The sequence below is a fragment of the Phoenix dactylifera genome, unplaced genomic scaffold (assembly GCF_009389715.1).
Source record: "Phoenix dactylifera cultivar Barhee BC4 unplaced genomic scaffold, palm_55x_up_171113_PBpolish2nd_filt_p 000220F, whole genome shotgun sequence".
Classification (NCBI taxonomy): domain Eukaryota; kingdom Viridiplantae; phylum Streptophyta; class Magnoliopsida; order Arecales; family Arecaceae; genus Phoenix; species Phoenix dactylifera.
This window is the reverse complement of record NW_024067729.1, coordinates 26,267-50,466: the sequence shown is the minus strand read 5'-3', so window position 1 is coordinate 50,466 and position 24,200 is coordinate 26,267. Positions and strand designations below refer to the sequence as shown.

The window sequence follows — 24,200 nt, the reverse complement described above, 5'->3', positions numbered from 1 at the left end:
AGAACAAGGGTACTGAGCGTGACCAATACAAGAAGTCACTTGGATGTCTATCCACTCGTCAGTGACTTGCTTGATGTTGCAGTAGTGTGACTGGTCCTTTGACCTGCGGCGCTTCGGCTACTCACAGTGAGGTTATTGTAGTTTGACTGCACACATACATGGTCTCTAGCCATATGGGTCCATGCAGTGTAGATTGGCTGCAGTAAGTTCACTGTAGGAGTAGGGTATGCACCTATATGGAATCTATCGACCATGATAGATAAGGAGAGATCCTATGTGATTTATAAGACTGAGTTCGTAAGACCTCGGCCGGGGCAGTATGCACAGTGGAGAAAGAGTTTTTCACTATCGAACTCGAGTCGAATAAATCTTGACATATGACAGACGATGGGGTTTGACGAGTTGTCCATGACCTCCGTCCTGTAGGGATCCACGATAGTAGGACTGTATCACATGTTAACTGCACCTAGAGGTTCATCATTCCATTCTGCTGGGTAGCCACTACATGCTGCTAGGTGTCACTGGTGGATGGTGGGACTCATAGGGATTATCTTGATGATCGATAAACCCTAATGAGTTGAGTTGGAATCGTTCCAACCCATTGAAAGGAGTTTTCAATGATATAGTGATAGAGATCACAATATATCTCACTACCAGTCAGAATAGAACCTATGGGGTCACACACACTAGAAGTATTGACCGATCCGATGGTTGAAATCGTGATTAGGAATCACAAGAAATCAATTTGATTGATAAGAAGTTAAAGAAGGAACAAAGGGAATTAATTAATTGGACTTAAACACAAATCCTACTTCGGGTAGGATTCCTAGAGTCCTAATTGGATTAGGACTGGGAATCCTAGTTGGAGTAGGACTGGGATTCCTATTTAGAATAGGATTCCTACAATACTAATGAGATTAGGAATTTTGAATCAAAATCGGATTCCTACTTGGAGTAGGATTCCTAGAAATCCTAATTGGATTAGGACTACGGATTCAAATAGAGTCCTAATTGGATTAGGACTAAAATTAAACAAATCCTAATTGGATTAGGATTCCTTAAGTCTAAATTAATTATTAATCTAATGAATCAACATGACTCCTAATTGGATTAGGATTGAAGAGTTCAATTGAGTCATGGTTCATTCAAGTCCTAATTGGATTAGGACTAGCATAGATTGAACCCAATTGGCTAATCCTAATTGGATTGGGATTAAACCATGAGAGAGGCACCTAATCCTCTTTGGAAGAGGATTAGGTTAACCAAGTAAGAGGGACATCAGCCCCTCTCACATGGCTAGGGCGACATGAAGAAGAGGGGGCCGGCGCCCCCTCTTTGGAAAATTGTCTTGGAGCTCCTAATTGTTAGGAGCTCCAAACCTTATTAAAAGAGGACTAGGGCCGGCGCCCTAGAGGAAGCCTTTTCTTCCTCCAAGCCGTGGCCACCCTCTCCCTCTCCTCCCTTGGTTCAGCCGCCATCAGCTAGGAGAAAAGAAGAGGAGGCGTCTCCCTCCTCTTGGTCTTCTTTCTTGGCTTCAGCGCGTGTGAAGAGAAGAAAGCTGCGAAGGGATTTGATCTTCTTCCTCTTCTTCATCCTTCTTCTTCTTCCTCCTCTCAAGCACTTTCAAGAGTTGAAAGAAAGAGAACAGATCAGCCATCAAAGGAGTCTTTGCAAGGGAGCTAGCACCCCGGAAAGACAAGAAAGCTTTGATCGGTTCTCTACTTCGTGTGGATACCCGTAGAGGCCGGACGTTTGAACGGCTTCAAACGAACCCTCTTCCAAAACCACGAATTCAGATTCGCGGTGATCATCTACCCGCGCAAGGTGAAGATTTGATCTTCCTATTAGTTCTAAAAGTTTTAATTCTTACCTAATTACGAAAGGTCTCGAAACAAGCGTTCATGCGATGAACGTCGAACCCGTGCATGCCGATTCCGCTGCCATCTGAAAATTTTTGAAATATCAGCGGCATGGGCGGGTTCCCAACAGTGGTATCAGAGCCTAGGCTTCGTAGATTAAGGTAAGAATTAAATATCTAAAGGCATATTAGATTTGAAAATTAAATGATCATGCATGCTGAAAAATTCTGCATGCAGATTTTTTCAGGGGTGCTGATTTTTACATGCTGATTTTTATGTGATAAAAAGATGATTCTAATTGCATTGTTAATGGGATTACAAAGTTTAGAATCATGATTAGCATGATCAGCGACCTATGTCATGATATAATCAGTTAAGTTTCAGATCTGAAAATTATAATTGTAGCATACGGTGATGATCATAGGATTCAACCCCTTTTGGTATCAAATGTAATGACCTGCGATGTGATCTGCGATGTCATGTAATTTTTCAGATGCTTGCATGCATCTTATTTGATGTTTTGAGAGGCCTGCGTGCCTCCTAAAAGGAGATGTAAATTATTTTTATTTTTATTTTACATCTGGTTGTATTTCTGTGATGTGATGTACATCAACGATCAAGTTGAAGCAAAGGCATGAGATGAAAGGTGATCTAAGCGGTTGATGGCGATGGGATCAAGAGTTGATCAAGGATCGAATCAAGGAAGCTTGGATCCAATTCAAGAGTTGAAGACCACTTGATCGATTGATGTGCATGTGCTTGTAATACGACCTAATTAGAATCCATGATCATCACCTAGTTAAAGTTTAGCTTTAATTATTGCCGCGATTATAACTGCCTGCAATGCGCCGTTTGCATGTGATGTGAATGAGAGTCGGGTAGATAGGTCTACATGTGATGTAGCAAACCCAATTGAGACCTAAATCAAAACCTCCTCAATCAAGTCGAGAGTGAACCGACATGAGCAAGTCATATTAGATTAATTGATCTAATTGGTGTCTAGGAAAGCATGAAAGGTGGTTACTTAATTAGGACCTTACTCTCTGAGTAAGGGGAGCCTCCCACCTGCTTACCTGGCCAATTGTTTGATTACCTCTTATGAAAGGCTCAAGTTGCAAACACTAAGACCTGATTAACCAATATTAAGTCAATAGGTCTTCCACTGTAGTAGAGCTGCTAAGGCCTTTCTGATGTTGACTTGTCTCGGCTGGATACAGTGGTCAAGTTGCATTGGGGGGCTGGACCTCTCTATAGACATGAGATGTTGTAGGGTAAAGGTGGGGTTGGGCACCAATAACTGTTAGGTGAGGACCCAATGACGACTTTATTCCTACGGTTATACGGTGGGTCTGACTTAACTAAGAAATGAGACCAATAACTGTTAGGTGAGGTCTTCATGGCTTAGAGACCAAGTTGCACTGCAACATGCTTGAGAAGCATTGTACAAGAGTTGTACACTCATCCATCTATGTGTCACCAATAACTGTTAGGTGAGGTGGCATGTAAATTGGTGGGACCGCAGTACCCACTAGAAACCCTAGTCGTGTGGGATTTCCGTTTTCCTACCAGGGGAGTGTGAGGAATTCGAGAAAATAGTGGGAGTCACATTTGTTCTAAAAGACCTTAGGACAGATTAGGATCAAGTACAAGAGTCTAACTAGAATCTTTACTTTCTGCAGATACAATGTCGGCTTCAAACCCTTTGACCCGTATTCTTGAGACCAACCGACTGACCGGAACCAATTACAAGGACTGGCTTAGAAATCTCAAAATAGTTTTGGACTGTGAGAAGATAGGCTATATACTCGATTCAGATATCCCCACATTACCAGCACGTCCCACTGATGTTCAGCGTGAGATGCATAAAAAGTGGTTGGAGGATGACATTAGAGTAAAATGCTATATGATGGCATCTATGTCTAATGAACTCCAATACCAGCATGAAAATATAAAGACTGCTAGGGACATACTGGCACACCTACAAGAGTTGTATGGTGAGCAGAGTCGCACAGCTCGTTTTGAAGTGTCCAAGAGGCTTTTCAAAGCGAAGATGCGCGAAGGGCAGTCTGTCCATGATCACGGTCTGACCATGATCAAGGACCTAGAGGAGCTTGAGAAGCTCGGTATAGACATGCACAAGGAATTGCAAGCGGATTTGATCCTACAGTCACTTCCTGATTCATTTGGTCAGTTTATAGTAAACTACCACATGAATAAGATTGAATGCACTAAGACTGAACTAATCAACATGTTGGTAACTGCTGAGGGAGCCTTGAAAGGTTCAAGGGGCAATGTCCTCGCTGCTGAGTTGACTTCTGGTTCCAAGAGAAAGTCTACTTGGAAGAAAATGAAGTCTGCTAAGAAGCAGAAGAAAGACAAGAAGCCAAAGAAGGAAGTTCAAAAGAAAAAGGCTAACGACAAAGGAAAATGTTTCCACTGCAATGTCGAAGGCCACTGGAAGAGAAACTGTCCTTCATACCTCGAGAGCCTGAAGAACAAGAAAGGTGACACACCTTCAGAAGGTATAGACTTGCTCATTATTGAAACTAATCTAACGGTTTCTTCTACTTCTAGTTGGGTTATAGATTCTGGTTCTAGTGCTCATTTGTGCACTACCATGCAGGGTCTAAAGGAAAGTAGAAGGCTGGCGGAAGGTGCGGTAACCCTTCGGGTTGGCAACGGGGCAAAAGTTGCTGCTATGGCTGTGGGCACCTACCATCTGCGACTACCGTCTGGATTTAGTTTAATACTTAGAGACTGCTATTATGTACCTGTTGCTAGCAGAAATTTGATTTCTGTTTCATGTCTAGCACAGGAAGGTCATGTTTTTACATTTGACAAAGACTGCTGTTCTATTTATTTGAGAAATAAAATAGTCGCACGTGGTTTTATGATTGACAGTCTCTACCATTTACATATGGATGTATCTGTGAATGTTACCGAGCAAGATGTGAGTGCCAAAGGATCCAAAAGATCCAGAGATGAGATAAACCAAAGATATTTGTGGCGCCTCAGACTTGGCCATATTGGAGAAGATAGAATGAACAAAATGGATAAAGATGGGCTCTTAGGCTCATTGACTTCCGAGTCATATCCAGTTTGCGAGTCCTGTCTTCAAGGAAAGATGACCAGACTACCCTTTGTAGGACATGGGGTGAGGACCACTGAAATACTTACCCTAGTACATACAGATGTATGTGGCCCATTCGATGTGCTAGCCAGGGGACGTTATTCTTACTTCATTACCTTTACCGATGATTATTCACGGTATGGGTATGTGTATCTTATGAGACACAAGTCTGAATCCTTTGAAAAGTTCAAAGAGTTCAAAAATGAAGTAGAAAAACAAACTGGAAAACCTCTTAAGGCTCTTCGATCAGATCGAGGAGGAGAATACCTTAGTGGGGAATTCCGGGACTATCTCAAAGAAAACGGCATAGTCTCACAATGGACACCTCCGGGTACACCTCAACTCAACGGGGTGTCAGAGAGGAGAAATCGGACCCTATTGGATATGGTCAGGTCCATGATGAGCTTCACTGATTTACCTATGTTCCTTTGGGGAGATGCCTTACTCACAGCGATTTATTTATTGAATAGAGTTCCCTCTAAATCCGTTCCTACCACACCGTATGAGATATGGCATGGTAAGAAACCAAGTCTGGGTCATCTCAAGATTTGGGGGTGTCCGGCCCACGTCAAGCGACTACAGGCGGACAAGTTAGAGGCTAGGACCATAAGTGCTCGTTTTATAGGATATCCTAAAGAGTCATTAGGATACAATTTTTACGTCTCAGAGGATCACAATGTGTTTGTGAGCCGTCATGCCATCTTCTTGGAAAATCAGTTTATCCTTGATAGAGGCAGTGGGAGGAAAATTGAGCTTGAAGAGAAAGTCTCTGAAAAGCAACGAGTCATGGATCCTATAGAACTTATTCATAAGGAGCCAGTACACGATGTCCCTCAACCACCTCGTAGATCTAGTAGGGTCTCCCATCCTTCCGATAGATACTTAGGTATACTAGAAGAGGATACCGAGGAAATGTTCCTAGTGGGAGATAGGGATCACATACAGGATCCCAAAACCTACAACGAGGCGATATCTGATATCGATTCCGAGAAATGGCTGAAAGCTATGAAGTCAGAGATAGACTCCATGCATTCCAACCAAGTCTGGACCTTAGTAGATCCACCAGAAGGTATTGTACCTATTGGATGCAAATGGATCTACAAAAGGAAGATAGGTTCGGATGGAGAGGTAGAGACCTATAAGGCAAGGCTTGTGGCGAAAGGGTATAGTCAGCGCGAAGGTATTGACTATCAGGAGACCTTTTCACCTGTAGCCATGCTAAAATCCATCCGGACATTGCTTGCCATTGCAGCATTTCATGACTATGAAATCTGGCAGATGGATGTGAAAACTGCTTTCCTGAATGGATATCTTGATGAAGATATCTATATGGAACAGCCTTTGGGTTTCACTTCCAGTGATGGAGATCACAAGGTCTGCAAGCTGCAAAGATCCATCTATGGACTAAAGCAAGCCTCTCGGAGTTGGAACACTCGTTTCGATGATGCAATCAAAACGTTTGATTTCATCAAAAACGAGGAGGAACCATGTGTTTACAAAAAGGTTAGTGGGAGTGCTGTCGTTTTTCTCGTACTGTACGTAGATGACATTCTCCTGATTGGGAATGATATTCCCATGCTAACCTCGGTCAAGGTCTGGTTGTCAAAAGAATTCTCCATGAAAGACCTTGGGAAGCATCCTATATTTTGGAAATAAAGGTCTATAGAGATAGATCTAAAAGAATGCTTGGCCTTTCACAGAAGATGTACATAGAGGAGGTGCTGAAGAGATTCAACACATGAGCAAGATTCCCTATGCATCGGCAATGGGAAGCCTCATGTATGCCATGCTGTGTACATAACCTGATATAGCTCTTGCTGTGAGTGTCACAAGCAGATATCAGTCAGATCCAGGCAAGAAGCACTGGATAGCTGTGAAAGAACAGTCTTAAGTACTTGAGAAGAACTAAGGACATGTTCTTGGTCTTTGGGAGAAGATCAGAGTTGAAGGTAGAAAGATGCACACATATTGATGATAGAAAGTCTACATCAGAATATGTGCAATTGTGGTTCAGTAAATTGGAAGAGTTCCAAACAACCGATCATTATAGATTCTACCTTAGAAGCTGAATGTTAAGCCGTATCTAAGGGTGCAGTGGAAACCTTCTGATTAAAAGTTAATTGCAGAATTAGGTGTAATGTCATTAGATGCCATAACACTTTACTGCGATAACATTGGCACCATAGCACTAGCTATGGAGCCATGGTCTCATCAGAAGTCCAAGCACATAGAACGGCGCTTCCATCTCATACGCGACTATGTGGAGAAGAAATATGTAGAGGTGCAGAGAGTAGACTCCGCGGATAACGTGGCAGACCCTTTCACTAAGCAGCTGAGTCAGCAAAAGACTGAAGCCCACCTTGAGAAGATGGGCCTAAGATATATGACCAATTGGCTTTAGTGCAAGTGGGAGATTGTTAGATGTATGCCCTAGAAGCCAATTTGGCTGACACATTGTTGATTCTAGGGACATAATTTTGTACTTGACTATTTATTATTGAATAAATAAAAGGCATCTTTTTCATTCATATTGTTTATGTGTCTATGAATCGTCCAAGAAATTAATAAGATGATGATACATATTCTCAAGAGTTGAGAATTTGAGCCATGTATCATTGGTGATTAATTTCTAAATGCTCCTGATCAAAGGATCATCACGAGGACGGTGATCGATCCGATCAGTGCACAGATCACTCTCCTTCTGGATGGACGAGACTTGAGTCCACAGTGTAGGGACACTAAAGTGATAGTGCAGGTGCTTGTTAGAGAACAAGGGTACTGAGCGTGACCAATACAAGAAGTCACTTGGATGTCTATCCACTCGTCAGTGACTTGCTTGATGTTGCAGTAGTGTGACTGGTCCTTTGACCTGCGGCGCTTCGGCTACTCACAGTGAGGTTATTGTAGTTTGACTGCACACATACATGGTCTCTAGCCATATGGGTCCATGCAGTGTAGATTGGCTGCAGTAAGTTCACTGTAGGAGTAGGGTATGCACCTATATGGAATCTATCGACCATGATAGATAAGGAGAGATCCTATGTGATTTATAAGACTGAGTTCGTAAGACCTCGGCCGGGGCAGTATGCACAGTGGAGAAAGAGTTTTTCACTATCGAACTCGAGTCGAATAAATCTTGACATATGACAGACGATGGGGTTTGACGAGTTGTCCATGACCTCCGTCCTGTAGGGATCCACGATAGTAGGACTGTATCACATGTTAACTGCACCTAGAGGTTCATCATTCCATTCTGCTGGGTAGCCACTACATGCTGCTAGGTGTCACTGGTGGATGGTGGGACTCATAGGGATTATCTTGATGATCGATAAACCCTAATGAGTTGAGTTGGAATCGTTCCAACCCATTGAAAGAAGTTTTCAATGATATAGTGATAGAGATCACAATATATCTCACTACCAGTCAGAATAGAACCTATGGGGTCACACACACTAGAAGTATTGACCGATCCGATGGTTGAAATCGTGATTAGGAATCACAAGAAATCAATTTGATTGATAAGAAGTTAAAGAAGGAACAAAGGGAATTAATTAATTGGACTTAAACACAAATCCTACTTCGGGTAGGATTCCTAGAGTCCTAATTGGATTAGGACTGGGAATCCTAGTTGGAGTAGGACTGGGATTCCTATTTAGAATAGGATTCCTACAATCCTAATGAGATTAGGAATTTTGAATCAAAATCGGATTCCTACTTGGAGTAGGATTCCTAGAAATCCTAATTGGATTAGGACTACGGATTCAAATAGAGTCCTAATTGGATTAGGACTAAAATTAAACAAATCCTAATTGGATTAGGATTCCTTAAGTCTAAATTAATTATTAATCTAATGAATCAACATGACTCCTAATTGGATTAGGATTGAAGAGTTCAATTGAGTCATGGTTCATTCAAGTCCTAATTGGATTAGGACTAGCATAGATTGAACCCAATTGGCTAATCCTAATTGGATTGGGATTAAACCATGAGAGAGGCACCTAATCCTCTTTGGAAGAGGATTAGGTTAACCAAGTAAGAGGGACATCAGCCCCTCTCACATGGCTAGGGCGACATGAAGAAGAGGGGGCCGGCGCCCCCTCTTTGGAAAATTGTCTTGGAGCTCCTAATTGTTAGGAGCTCCAAACCTTATTAAAAGAGGACTAGGGCCGGCGCCCTAGAGGAAGCCTTTTCTTCCTCCAAGCCGTGGCCACCCTCTCCCTCTCCTCCCTTGGTTCAGCCGCCATCAGCTAGGAGAAAAGAAGAGGAGGCGTCTCCCTCCTCTTGGTCTTCTTTCTTGGCTTCAGCGCGTGTGAAGAGAAGAAAGCTGCGAAGGGATTTGATCTTCTTCCTCTTCTTCATCCTTCTTCTTCTTCCTCCTCTCAAGCACTTTCAAGAGTTGAAAGAAAGAGAACAGATCAGCCATCAAAGGAGTCTTTGCAAGGGAGCTAGCACCCCGGGAAGACAAGAAAGCTTTGATCGATTCTCTACTTCGTGTGGATACCCATAGAGGCCGGACGTTTGAACGGCTTCAAACGAACCCTCTTCCAAAACCACGAATTCAGATTCGCGGTGATCATCTACCCGCGCAAGGTGAAGATTTGATCTTCCTATTAGTTCTAAAAGTTTTAATTCTTACCTAATTACGAAAGGTCTCGAAACAAGCGTTCATGCGATGAACGTCGAACCCGTGCATGCCGATTCCGCTGCCATCTGAAAATTTTTGAAATATCAGCGGCATGGGCGGGTTCCCAACACCGCAATCTCTCTCCTATGGTAAAGCCCTCTCAGGAGAGATAGTCAAAATCGACGTATCTCCCGGTGGAGACCGCCTTCCCGGCGCACGGCCTCGAGGGAACCTCCCTCGGCGGGGAACGAACCGGAGGTTGTGGCCTCGCGGGATCGTTCCGAGCCTTGGAACGTCGCTCGGTGCCGGTTGCGGATTGGGGCCTCTTCCGGCTTGGGACAACGGTTTTACGAGGCATGGTCGACCTAGAATGGGGTAAAACGCTAATGGACGGTGAAAGGTCGACGGGAAAAAAGCTTAGGGACGGCCGGAGATGATCTAGGAGTCGGCTCTAGGGTTTGTGAACAGTGGCGGCGGTGAATAGAAGTGTTGAGCAAATGCTTGAGTTAGGGTTAAAAGGTCGGATCCCGACTGCGAGTCGACTCCACTGAGTCGCGAGTCGACTCGACCTCGAGTCGACTCCAAAGTATGCGCGAGTCGACTCTCCTTATGCGCCTATTGACCTCGAGTCGACTCCCGACTGTATGCGAGCCGACTCCCCCTTACGAGCCGACTCTGAAACTTACTCGAGTCGTCTCGAGCTCTGGCACACACCTAAAAATCATTCTATGTTCGTGCCGAATGAGGGAAAATCACTAAGTTATGATCTGATTTGATGATCATTGAAAGGAAACTCTATATTAACCACAATCTAATCATCAAAATCAAAGAACTAGTGGAAAATACCACTAGGATGGATCAATCACTCCTAATCCCCTCCTAAGCACACTAAATCTCTCTTCACTTAAGGGTTTTGTAAAAATATCAGCTAATTGATCATCAGTGCAAACAAATTGAAGTGTCACATCACCATTCAGTACATGATCTCTTATGAAGTGATGTCTTATCTCAATATGTTTAGTTCTTGAATGCTGAATTGGATTTTTAGTTAGATTAATGGCACTTGTATTATCACAATTAATGGGAATTTTATCTTGTTTAATGCCATAATCTTCCAATTGTTGTTTGATCCACATGATTTGAGCACAACAACTCCCGGCTGCAACATATTCAGCTTCAGCAGTAGATAATGCAACCGAGTTTTGTTTCTTGCTAAACCATGAGATTAAGTTTTCTTCTAGGAATTGACATGACCCGCTGGTGCTTTTTCTATCAAGTTTACATCCAGCAAAGTCTGAATCTGTGTATCCTATTAAGTTCAGGCTAGATTCTTTAGAATACCATAACCCTATATTCTTTGTTCCTATTAGGTATTTAAAGATTCTCTTGACTGCAATTAGATGAGATTCCTTAGGATTAGACTGATATCTAGCACACATGCAAACACTAAACATGATATCAGGTCTACTTGCAGTAAGATATAATAAAAATCCTATCATACCTCTATATAGTTTCTGATCTACAGATTTACCTGATTCATCTTGGTCTAATTTGCATGATGAGCTCATGGGGGTGCTGATTGACTTGTTTCCCTCCATATCAAACTTCTTAAGCATCTCCTTGATGTATTTGGCTTGATTGATGAAGATGCCTTCTTCAGATTGTTTGATTTGAAGCCCGAGGAAATAATTCAGCTCTCCCATCATGCTCATTTCAAACTCACTCTGCATCAAGTCAGCAAATTCTTCGCAGAGGCGATTGTTAGTAGCACCGAAAATAATATCATCAACATAAATCTGCACTAATAGCATATCTTTGTTTTTCTTCTTTAGAAACAATGTTGTATCTACATTTCTCCTAGAGAACTCATGTTCTAATAGGAATTTGCTAAGCCTCTCATACCATGCTCTAGGTGCTTGTTTCAAACCATAAAGTGCTTTGTTAAGTTTATACACGTGATTAGGGTATTGATGATTCTCAAAACCAGGAGGTTGTTCTACATACACCTCCTCATTAATATACCCATTTAGAAATGCACTTTTTACATCCATTTGAAATAACTTGAAATCCTTAGAGCATGCAAATGCTAATAATAATCTAATAGCCTCAAGTCTAGCTACAGGAGCAAAGGTTTCATCAAAATCTATACCTTCTTCTTGATTATACCCCTTTGCTACTAGTCTAGCCTTATTCCTTATTACAATTCCATTTTCATCAAGTTTGTTTTTATATATCCATTTGGTACCTATGATTGAATATCCAGGAGGTCTTTCAACTAGATTCCATACCTTGTTTCTAGTAAATTGGTTTAATTCTTCTTGCATTGCATTTATCCAATTTACATCTTTTTCAGCTTCTTCTATGTGTTTGGGCTCAAAATGTGAAACGAAAGCTAGATGATTGTTTAAGTTCCTAAGAGATGCTCTAGTTCTAACAGGTTGAGATGGATCATCTAGAATTAATTCCTTAGGATGCCCGTGAGCAAACCTCCAAGCCTTAGTCAGCCCATGATCTACAATAGCCTCTTGGCTTGATGATGCACCTCCAATTAATTTTTGATTATCATCTTGTAATGTCATCTCATCTATCTTTTCTTCAAGAATTTCAGCATCATCATCAAGATTAACTCTCTTACTAGCAGAGATATCACTAGAATCATCAAAAACAACATGTATGGATTCTTCTATAACTAGGGTTCTTTTATTAAAGACTCTATAGGCTTTACTAGTTGTGGAGTACCCCAAGAATATACCCTCATCAGATTTAGAGTCAAATTTTCCTAGATTATCCTTCCCATTATTATGAACAAAACACCTACATCCAAAGACATGAAAATAATTTACCTTTGGTTTTCTGTTTTTCCAAAGTTCATAAGGTGTTTTCTTTATAATGGGTCTCAATAAAACTCTATTTAATATATGACATGAGGTATTGATGGCTTCTCCCCAAAAGTACTTAGGGAGGTTACCTTCACACAACATAGTTCTAGCCATTTCCTCTAGAGTTCTATTTTTTCTCTCCACAACTCCATTTTGTTGTGGTGTCCTAGGTGCAGAAAAATTATGAGTTATCCCCTTTTTACTACAAAACTCATCAAATAAATGATTTTCAAATTCGGTACCATGGTCACTTCTAATAGCTATAACTGAAGTATCTCTAGCATTTGTTACTTCCTTATGAAATTTCTTAAAGACTGAAAATGCTTGATCTTTATGAGCTAAGAACATAACCCAAGTGTATCTAGAATAATCATCTATAATAACTAGACCATATTTATTCCCACCTAGACTTGTGGTTCTAGTTGGTCCGAATAGGTCCATGTGTAGTAGTTCTAGAGGTCTAGAGGTAGAGACACAATTTATAGATTTAAAGGAGTTCCTTGATTGTTTGCCAAATTGACATGCTTCACATATTTTATTCTTTTCAAATTTTAGTTTTGGCAAACCTATCACGGAATCTCTTTTAACTAGTTTTGATAAGGTGTCCATGCTTGCATGACCTAACTTACGGTGCCATAACCAACTAGCATCATTATCCTTAGTTTCATTAACAACTAAACATGGATTATGTTTGGCAAGATCCTCAAGGTCTACAACATACACATTTCCACGTCTTATTCCTTTAAAGACTAAACTATTGTTATTTGGGTTTGTTATGATGCATAGTGATGGTTTAAACATAACATCATAACCCCTATCACACAATTGACTAATGCTTAGTAGATTATGCTTAAGACCATCAACATATCGAACATTATCAATAAAAGTTGAAGGGGTAATTTGTACTTTACCTATACCAATGATGTGACCTTGGTTATTTCTCCAAAAGTCACAGCACCTCCCTTCTTAGCTTCAAGGGTGAAGAATTGATCCTTGTCACCCGTCATGTGTCTTGAGCAGCCACTATCCAAGTACCAACAATTCTTGTCGACCTTGGCTGCAAGACACTCCTACACAAGCAAATCATATAATCTTAGGTACCCAAGTTTTCTTGGGTCCTTCATGGTTAGTAATGTTGGTTCCTTTTGGAACCCATACCCTTTTAATTTTTCTTTTAGTTTTTCCTTTCCTATAATCACATACATTTGCTTTATGTCCTACAGTTCCACAACAAAAACAGGTTATTTTCTTAGTTTTACTTTCCCCTGCTTTAACAAAGAAGTTACTAAGAAGTTTTTGTTTATTTTTAGGTTTATACCCTAAACCCGCTCTATTGAATACAGCTCGTTGACTATTAAGTATCATATTCAATTTTTCAGAACTATATGTAAATTTTTCAACCAAAGGTTTGTATTTTTCAAGTTCTTTAGTTAGTGTTTGTTTTTCCGTTTTTAGAATGTTCAAGTCTTTTGTGAGATTCTCGTTTAAGATTTGTTTATTGTTTTTAAGTTCTGAAATTTCCTTAGTTAGTTTTTCATTATCTTTACTCAAGGTATTAGTTTTTTGAATTAAGAATTGGTTGCTTGTCTTAAGTTCTAAATTTTCTTTGGTGATAAAGTCCTTATCCTTAACTAATTTATCGTATTTATGTAGGTAAGATTTATTAGCTAGCTTTAGCTCTTTATTCTTAAGATTTATAGCCTTATATTCAATCATTAATTCATTAAATGCATCATACAGTTCATCAAAGGTAAAATCTAGATGCGTTTCAGATGTTACCTCATTTTCATTGGCCATGAAGCAGAAATTAGCCTTTTCTTCTTGTTCCTCATCCGATGATGATGATGATGCGTCGGAGTCCGATAGGGTGGTGACAAGGGCTTTCTTCTTCTTGTACTTGCTCCCCTTCTTCAGTAAAGGACACTCAGCTCTGATGTGTCCCGGCTTCTTGCACTCATAACATCCAATCCCCTCATTTTCCCTTTTCTTACCTTTATCCTTGCGATAGGAATTTGAGGGGCCTCTCCTTTGATGAAAGGACTTCTTTTGGTTGATGAATTTTCTGAACTTGCGCATGAGAAGAGCCTCATCATCATCTCCCTCATGATCCTCTTCTTCACTGCTGCTACTGCAAGACAAGTCTTTGTTAGATGATGTAGATTTAAGAGCTATTACCTTTTTCTTATGGGAGGATTCTTCTTCGCTGTGTTGCTTCATTGTTAGCTCGTGCATCATTAGGGATCCAAGAAGCTCCTCAAGAGGAAGCTTGTTCAAATCCTTTGCTTCTTGGATTGCCGTCACTTTGGCTTCCCATGACCTTGGTAGACAGCGAAGAATCTTCCTGACAAGATCACTGTTAGTATAGTTTTTGCCAAGGCTTTTTAGGCCATTGACAATGTCAGTAAATCTAGTGAACATGCATGTGATTGTTTCATTAGAATCCATCTTAAATAGTTCATACTTATGAACCAATATATTTATTTTGGATTCTTTGACTTGATTCGTGCCCTCATGGGTCACTTCAAGTCTATCCCAAATCTCTTTTGCAGAATTGCAAGTAGAGACCCTATTGAATTCATTCCTATCTAATGCACAGTAAAGCACATTCATTGCTTTGGCATTGAGTTGTGCCTTCCTAAAGTCATGGTCATCCCAATCATTTTCAAGTTTAGGTACAGTGACACCCTCTACATAGATGGAAGGGATGTATGGTCCATTCAATATAATGGTCCACATCTCATAGTCTTGGGCTTGGATAAATATTCTCATCCTTGCCTTCCAATATGAGTAGTCGGATCCATTAAAGAATGGGGGTCTTTGGGTGGACTGACCCTCAATGTGGGAAGATCCAAATGGGGTTGTCATTTTGATCTTTTACTCTTAGGGTAGAAGAGTTTAGGCTCTGATACCACTTGTTGCCCAGATAGACAACCCAAGAGGGGGGGTGAATTGGGTTTTAAAATAATTTTGCAATTAAAAATGTTTGAGAATGACTAATTAATACTTTTGCAAGATGATTAATTAGTTGCTATGTGCTGTGAGTGAAATGAGAGTAAGAGAGAGAAACACAAGCAATCACAAACACAATGTTTTTATAGTGGTTCGGAGCTAAACCTTGCTCCTACGTCCACTCCCCAAGTCTCACTTGGGAATTCACTATAACCCCTTGGATTACAGCCGGTTGTTTTACAAGCTCACAACCCAATTTGTTGTTTTACGAGGTCACAACGAACTCGGTCGGTTTTCCCAGGCTCACCGACTAGAACCACCCCGATTGTTTTCCCGGGATCACAATCGAACCCTTACACGTTGGTTTTACCCTCGACTCACCAACCAACCTCTACACTCTTGATTCAATCCCCTGATTGAATCAAGCAAAGACAAGATGGAAAGAACAAAGACAAACGGAAAAACAGAGCTTCTAAAAAGCAGATAAACAGCAATATAAACTAGAGAGAAGTTAAGAGCCCTCAAACACGTTTGAGTTGGAGTAGAGTAGGGCTTCTTAAACTTTTGGGTCTCCTCTTGAACGTCTGGTCGACTTGAAGGCAGGAGGAGACTTCTTTAAATGCTGGGAAGAGGTAGTTGGATGGAGTTTATGGCGCTCTTCCTTCTTTTCTTTTGAAAACCAGTTTGCAGAGAAAGGATGCTTGATTTCTTTGAGTGGAATAGTGCTTCTCTGCCTTGCTACAGTCCTCTGTGGCTATTTAAGCCATCCCCCACGGAAACTAGCCGTTAGACACCTTTTTCTGCCCGTTCTGCACACTCTGCACATCCTGACAATGTGTCCGTTGGGGTCGGAGTCGACTCGCGCGATCTGGAGTCGACTCGGCTGTAGCGGGAGTCGACTCATGCTTTTCTGGAGTCGGCTTGGCAACTGTTCCGGATTTGAATTAAAGTGACCTCCTCGACTGGGAGTCGACTCGACTTAACCCGGAATCGACTCGCCAACATCTGGAGCTGACTTGGCATTTTCGGAGTCGGCTCATCCCATTAAATCCGTAGATCTATTTTTCAACTTGGTCCACTCGAGTCGACTCGACAATCCTGGGAGTCGACTCGGCGCTCAGAGCCCAAACTCCCTATCTTCTGTCTTTTGGCTCGTCCAGTCTTGGAGTCGACTCGAACTGTTCCGGAGTCGACTCGGCTCTCAGTTTCCGAAACACACCCTTCTGTCTTTTTGGTGTAGCGCTGACTTGGAGTCGACTCGAGCTGTCTTGGAGTCGACTCGGCTCTCAGAGACAATAATTCGGTCTTCTGTTTTTTTGGGGTCGCGCTGTCTCGGAGTCGACTCGAGCATTGTGGGAGTCGACTCGAATCTCAGTGTCCGAAAACTGCTCTCTGACTTTTGCCTTGTGTACCACTGAGAGTCGACTCTGTTTTCTTTGGAGTCGACCTACCAGCCATCGGAGTCGACTCGTGTTCCTCAGGAGTCGACTCGGCTCTCAGGGTCGAAAATCGCTCTCTGACTTTTCTGTCTGTAACTCCTTGGAGTCGACTCATATTACTCCGGAGTCGACTCGGTAAGCAGTGGAGTCGACTCGCACACTTCAGGAGTCGACTCGCTGACAGTTTTTGAATTGTGTCTTTCTGTTCATCTGTCTGTTCTCAGTCAGAGTCGACTCGTAGTGTACCAGAGTCGACTCGAGCCTGTGCCAGTGCTTCTGATACGCTTGGAGTCGACTCGTAATATCCCGGAGTCGACTCGAGTCTCAGACTTTGGTTCAAACTGACTTCTTAACTTATCCAAAATATCTTGAACCAAATCTAGAAACACTTAGACAAGATTTTCACTGAAACACTCGATTGAATTCATTAGTAAACAAAAGATATACTCAAATGCTTTGAGCTCATCAAAATCAAATAGGGTTTTAATCAATCACTCCACAAGCTGCTCTTGTGGCGAGTGGCGAATCTTCGGCATGCCATGTAAGCATGCTTGTGCTTGCATCGAGAAGGCCGACAGATCCTTGTACCAATTCACTGACATTTGGTTCCAAGCTGAATTGTATAGAACAACATATGCCGAAGCAATTAATCCAATTCCTGATATTGAGGAGCCGCACAGTGCATCTGAAGAGATTCACATTCTACCCTCTATGAAAAAGACACGTCCTGGCAGGCCTAAAAAGAAGAGAAGACCTTCTCAAGTTGAGTTAGTACGTGATATGAGATGTGGACGATGCGGGAAGCTTGGGCACAACAGAAGGACATGTTATGAGGTCATACTGTAAACAATATGGTGCTCTACTATACATTGAAGGTATGGAACACCTTTGGCACACCCTTGGCACACCTTTTGCACACTCTTGGCACACCTTTGGCACACCATTGCATACAGTTTTAATCCCATGGCACGCCATGGCACACCCTGTATTCTTATTATAAATGCCATTATACACCATGTTTTTTAATAGAAATCTGAAGAAGAAAAAAAACATCGCTTTAAGCTCTGTGCACACAGTTACCTGTTACCTGCTTCTCTGCACACAGTTACCTGTTACCTGCACTCAGATATGGTTTCTGTGCACACTTAAAACTTAAGCAATCTGATTTTTTTCCCTTACTTATCTGGTACTTTCAGATTCTAGATGGTCTAAAAGTGGTGCAATTGCAATGGCCAAATGCTTATCGATGGTGCAGTCGAGAATGTATGCCTAACCTTTCATGTTTATGTTTCTTTTTCTTTGCCTTTCTAATTTATGCTGCAAGTTCACATTACTTATATTTAGTATAAATTTTTCCATTGTCGTCGCAGATGGGGAAGGATGTGGTGACGTTGTAGTAAAGGAAGACCTTTTGAAGTAAAGGAAGTTGATTGTTGATGTTGTCAACTAATACAATTTTTGGATAATTTCAGAATTTATCAATGTGGAATACTATTAAGTTCCTTTTTCATATTAATTTGTTGATGTTAGCTGATGCTATGCCTTTTTGGGTGGCTGATTTATGTGGAGAGACCTTCTGTTGACTGGAATTGTTGAGAGAAAGCTTTTTTTTTTGGGCTAACTACAATATTTGATATATAAACATGGTGTGCCATGGCACACCATGCAACACAGTTTCAGATCCCCTGGCACAGCAGTGTTGCTTGGTTCATTAAGCTTGAAACATACTTAACAAAGTTAAGTTAAGGATTCCGATTTATGTAGAGTATGGCGCATACTCGATTAAACTGAAAACACACTTAATTAACCTTGGCACACACTAAATTTATCCCCAAACACAGCTTTCTGCTTTTTGCACACAGTTTAACGATTACTGCACACAGATATGTGCCATGTGCACACAGTTAAGTTAAACATTTCCTAATATGTAGAAATAATGGAATCAGTTACAAGAACGTCGTAGACACTTATTATTGTAAGCCTATTGTATGGCGCATACTCGATTATGCTTGAAGCACGCTTAATTAACCTTGGCACACACTAAATTTATCCCCGAACACAGTTTTCTACTTTTTGCACACAGTTTAACGATTACTGCACACAGATATGTGCCATGTGCATACAGTTAAGTTAAGCATTTCCTAATATGTAGAAATAATGTAATCAGTTACAAGAACGTCGTAGACACTTATTATTGTAAGCCTATTGTATGGCGCATACTCGATTATGCTTGAAGCACGCTTAATTAACCTTGGCACACACTAAATTTATCCCCGAACACAGTTTTCTGCTTTTTGCACACAGTTTAACGATTACTGCACACAGATATGTGCCATGTGCACACAGTTAAGTTAAGCATTCTGCTCTGTGCACACAATTTATTGTTTACTGCACACAGATATGTGCCATTTGCACACACTTATTATTGTAAGCCTATTGTATGGCGCATACTCGATTATGCTTGAAGCACGCTTAATTAACCTTGGCACACACTAAATTTATCCCCGAACACAGTTTTCTGCTTTTTGCACACAGTTTAACGATTACTGCACACAGATATGTGCCATGTGCACACAGTTAAGTTAAGTATTCTGCTCTGTGCACACAATTTATTGTTTACTGCACACAGATATGTGCCATTTGCACACACTTATTATTGTAAGCCTAGAGCATGGCACAAACTCAATTAACCTGGAAACATACTTAATTAACCTTCGCACACACTAAATTTATCCCCGAACACAGTTTTCTGCTTTTTGCACACAGTTTATCGATTACTGCACACAGATATGTGCCATGTGCACACAGTTAAGTTAAGCATTCTGCTCTGTGCACACAATTTATTGTTTAAATATGTGCTATTTGCACACACTTATTATTGTAAGCCTAGAGCATGGCACATACTCAATTAACCTAGAAACATACTTAATTAACCTTGGCACACACTAAATTTATCTCCGAACACAGTTTTCTGCTTTTTGCACACAGTTTATCGATTACTGCACACAGATATGTGCCATGTGCACACAGTTAAGTTAAGCATTCTGCTCTGTGCACACAATTTATTGTTTACTGCATACAGATATGATAGCTGCACGGCATGGCACAGTTAACATATGTCTATTTTATAAATCACTTACAATATGAACGACAGTTTCAATACTATCTGATTTTTGACCTGTACTTCCCATGGCACAAAATCATATGATAGCGCCACGGCATGGCACAGTTAACATATGTAACTAGACATTTTATAAATCATTACAACCAATTTAGAGCACGACAAGATAGACAATAATGCCAATCATCTCAATAATACAAATATATTCATCATAACTGTCTCATTGTTACATTACACAAAAAAAGAAAATGTAGGAGTAGGTTGCCTGCTCTAATCTCTCTTTCTACATATCTTCTCATACCAATTCCAGAATCTATCATTTGTACTGCAATGGTCATTCAACAAAATATTGCCTGCAACCCAGCTTCTATATAAAGAGGGATCCTTGAACTGTTCCAGCAATGGTCTCGAAGTGCCCCGTGTCAGTTCCTCCGCATACATGAGCAAGTATACCCCACAGTCGAGAGTATCCGGCATTTGCTGTGGACACTCTCGAATTTCATGAATGATAGTTTCCGGGATATGGTATCCTACGCGGTCGCTTAGCCAAAATCGCAGAAATGATGCCTACATGGATGTGAAGAATATATTATTTTTAATGTACCTGTGAATACAAAAAAAAATGTAACAAATCTTTCAACTGACACTCACAAATTTAATATTATAGTTTGCATCATTGAAGCTCCACATAGAATTGTAGCATTGAAAACACTGCTGCTTCAAGTCCAAAACAAGTAAATACCAATGCCATTCCATATTCATTGGAATGAATAGATATCTATAGTTTTGGAGATCACAGAGTTCTATGTCCCCTAACCATTTTATAATACTAGGCTGCAAGGACTGTAAAATACTTTTCGTAACATCAGCAGTTACCTCACCAATGCACAATAGATGTCGATTCACGGCAGCCTACAAAATTCATTATGTCAGAATACACATAATTTGTAGGAGAGTCTTAAAAAATTTTGGGTGATTCAAAACTTGTATTTCACAGCGCAAGAATATAGATGGGTTATCAACAGACTCAGTCTTTTCTCGATGCCAAAGCTCCATGACACGAAAGTAAACGTTGACGACCTGCATTTATTAAAAGAACTTCATCAAATAGAACCGTTGAGAAGAGAAATACATGTGAGGTATATGTCTTCAATTAACCTACATCACTGCGTAGTGGCCCATCATGTAGGAGCTGCTCTATAGCATCACCGTTGCATGATGGTTTCAAAGTATCTGCATCCTCCCAAATGGTGTGCCTACAAAATTCATTCCAATATTTAAGCTACTTACATAGTGATAAATGTGAAATTGCAAACTTAATTTAGGTAACTTACTCCATGTGATTTTCTTGAAGGAAGAAATCAATAGCTTCTTCATGGTACATAGGGAGCACACCTTCCCCCTTCCCGTAATACGTATGTTTCCTTGCCATTTTCAGTTTACTCTTTGGCGTCTCCACTCTTTCAACATCAATGAATTTAGTGGTTTCTTCTAAAAGCTAAGTGAAATGAAATGAGAATACAACAATTTTACTTACCAAAGAACATGATATGGATTAACAAATTGCATATGTACGCAGAATATTTAAGGAACAGAACAAATTTGTATACCTCTATAGGGGGTGATGTTTCTTTGTCGAGTGGAATTGACTTGCGGAGCTCCATAAGTGCAGTAGTGATAGGCTCCAATAATTTACTCGACCGAGTGGGCAAATCCTCCTTTTTAATTGCTAGTGCCCTACTACCTTCACCTAGAGAGGCTATTTTTTGTTTCTTTTTTGCCCTTCTATAAGTATTTGGAAAGTGTGCTATGGCCTTTGCTTTCTCTGTTGCCTTTCGCTCACGTGCTCCAAACTTCACGCGCCGGCATAAGGAGGAAACATATTTCATGGAGATAGGTCCACCTTTTTTCTCACCCTCAACATCAGTGGGCCAAATAACCTGATAACAATATGCATTTCATCTAATAAACAAGATAGTATAATGATAAAAAAAATTTTTATCAAAATCAAATAATTACATACCTCCACCTCATCTGCACTATCCTGAATCTCATCTTTCTCCACTACACCTTTGTCCTTAGCTTCAACTGCAGTATGCTCTTCACTCACCTAATAATGAGTTGTATTTAAGAAATAACAACAACCATGATCCCCACGACAACATAGTTAATAATTCGTCAAACATTGCTTACCTCGGTAAAATCTGTATCATGCTTAACATTTTCGTCATCCACTAAGAGACCATTATCTCGGAGGACCTTCTCAATTCTGGACACCCTCTTATCAACCAAAAAGAAATACCTCTCAGCCACTTTTAAGCGGGTATGTAAGCTTTCCAATGTAGGTCCTTCACTCTGGCTGGATGATGGAAACTAAAACAACACAAATATCCAATTTAGAGTATGTCTTTAACTAAGTGCCACCAAATGAAATTAAATGTGTACCAAGTGGTTATAAGTTTGTGCCGCAAAATAAAAGGTGCGTGCCATATGGAAATAAATCTATGCCAAGTACTTGTAAATGTGTACTACCTGACTTATCTCTTTCGGAGCTTCTAATAGTGGCCTTCCTCGCGAGAGAAGGTGCAACTCCTCCTCTCTAGGCTCTAGCTTCTCGATCACCTGTCGCAAGCAAAAACTTAAGTCTTGCATCATGTAAAAATAAATGTGATGTTACAAATTAATATTCAAACCTAAAATTTTTTTAAGTTCTTCATAACTTTGGCAATCACGTCCACCTTGCGAGGAAATTTGGCATTGCTCCAACGCAACAGACGTGGATACATAAACGGTGGCCGGTGGCTGCCTAAAAGGATATTCGAATGCTCAACAGCCCATACCTGCCAAAAAACAATATGAACATCAAATTTCAACACAATACATATCTTAACAATGAAATTTAAAAAAATATAAAGATGCTTACCACCAAAGCCACCGTGCATCCATCCATATATCCACCAGATCCATTCCCGCTGATGTTCCTTCTCCTGACACTCTCGGATATAGTAGGTATCTGCTGCCGAATAAAAGCAAAAACGGCAAGACCCCAACTATATGAACCTAACCGCCCTAAATCATCAATATATGAACATAATGCCTTTGGAACATTGTAGTGTACAGTTGGAAACAGAATAGTGACAAAGAGGTATAAAACCCATAATTTGGTAAAATCCTCTACATCTTGTCGTCCTCTCTTTCCAACTAGTAATTGTAATCTATTTTCTATTGCATCCCTACCGGCCTTTTTGTGGTCACCATCAAAAAAACGGATGATAAGGTCAGAAGTAACCCTCCCCTCTCTATACAATTCTACTTCATCACCCGTGGCACTCAAACCAAGGATGAGTGCAAACTCACTCCCTAAAAAAGGCACTAAAACTTTACCAAACCAAAAACCTTCGTCGACATCATCCCAAAAAGAGAGCAAAGTGTCTAGGACAGGCCTACTCTGCTTGATATAGGGCAAACTTAGCATATGTCCAAAAGGAGTTGCGGTCACCCTATCATTCTGCTCCCGAGACATAGACTGCACAAGGGTGGCAATAAATTGGACATAGCGGCTGAAGTAGCACCTTCCATTGACCATATTATTCGGGCCAACAGAACATGCTTTGCCTCTACTCTAAATTGGAGCCATATCAAATGTCTGCATCAAAAATATTAATGAAACACATTATCCATAAAACAAATCTTTCAAGAATGCATAGTCAAACAAATAATAAACATCAAATTAAGAATCACTGCAGGGTAAAATTAAAGAAAACAGCAACCTTATATCATGTATTCGCAGGAAACTATACCAATATATCACCTACCAATAATCTTCCCTGGGCGAAATCAATAATCGATTCCATAGCATTCAAAAACGAAATCAAAATATTATTCCGAACAAAAAAAACGGAAAGCAAGAGAGATTACGGTTTACCTTCCACTATAGCCAGCATTATGGTTCTCAAAAAGTAAGAACAAATCTTTCCTAAGCCAAATCAATATTTCATTCCGTAACATTCAAAACCCAAAAGAAAAATTTCTTCGGAAAATAAATTTGGGAAGCAATATTGATTAGGGTTTAGCTTCGATAATAGCAAGCATTATGGTATCCACTAGCATTGGGCGAGCGGAACCTTACCTGCGATTCGGAATGCTTATCGGGGCGGACTCGATGGGCAGGAAGACGACTCCGTCGACTGGAAGAGGAC

At 40.6% G+C, this 24,200-nt stretch overlaps 2 protein-coding genes and 1 long non-coding RNA gene across 4 annotated transcripts; 1 reads left to right on the top strand and 2 right to left on the bottom strand.

Annotated features, from left to right (window-relative positions):
* Window positions 1-17,387: 17,387 nt before the first annotated feature.
* Window positions 17,388-18,463, top strand: LOC120105185. Its single transcript, XR_005507558.1, has 2 exons — window positions 17,388-18,143; window positions 18,251-18,463. It is a non-coding gene; the product is annotated as an uncharacterized LOC120105185 (long non-coding RNA).
* A 1,748-nt stretch (window positions 18,464-20,211) lies between these two features.
* On the bottom strand, window positions 20,212-21,808 carry LOC120105187. 2 transcript variants are annotated; one of them, XR_005507559.1, is made up of 5 exons: window positions 21,612-21,808; window positions 21,336-21,461; window positions 21,164-21,257; window positions 20,653-21,081; window positions 20,212-20,568 (listed from the first exon to the last, which is right to left on the bottom strand). XR_005507559.1 is itself a non-coding variant. In XM_039117424.1 (5 exons), exons 1-4 carry the CDS (start codon window positions 21,663-21,665, stop codon window positions 20,926-20,928), a joined length of 468 nt encoding a protein of 155 aa, XP_038973352.1. In that variant the 5' UTR covers window positions 21,666-21,808; the 3' UTR covers window positions 20,212-20,568; window positions 20,653-20,925. The 2 variants fall into 2 exon arrangements, 1 of the variants encoding a protein (XP_038973352.1); XM_039117424.1 differs by having other exon boundaries at window positions 21,336-21,499.
* A 78-nt stretch (window positions 21,809-21,886) lies between these two features.
* On the bottom strand, window positions 21,887-23,612 carry LOC120105189. Its single transcript, XM_039117426.1, has 5 exons — window positions 22,925-23,612; window positions 22,740-22,841; window positions 22,534-22,623; window positions 22,195-22,374; window positions 21,887-22,111 (listed from the first exon to the last, which is right to left on the bottom strand). The coding sequence occupies exons 1-5, from the start codon at window positions 23,585-23,587 to the stop codon at window positions 21,887-21,889; spliced, it is 1,260 nt and encodes a 419-aa protein (XP_038973354.1). The 5' UTR covers window positions 23,588-23,612.
* Between the last annotated feature and the right edge of the window lie 588 nt (window positions 23,613-24,200).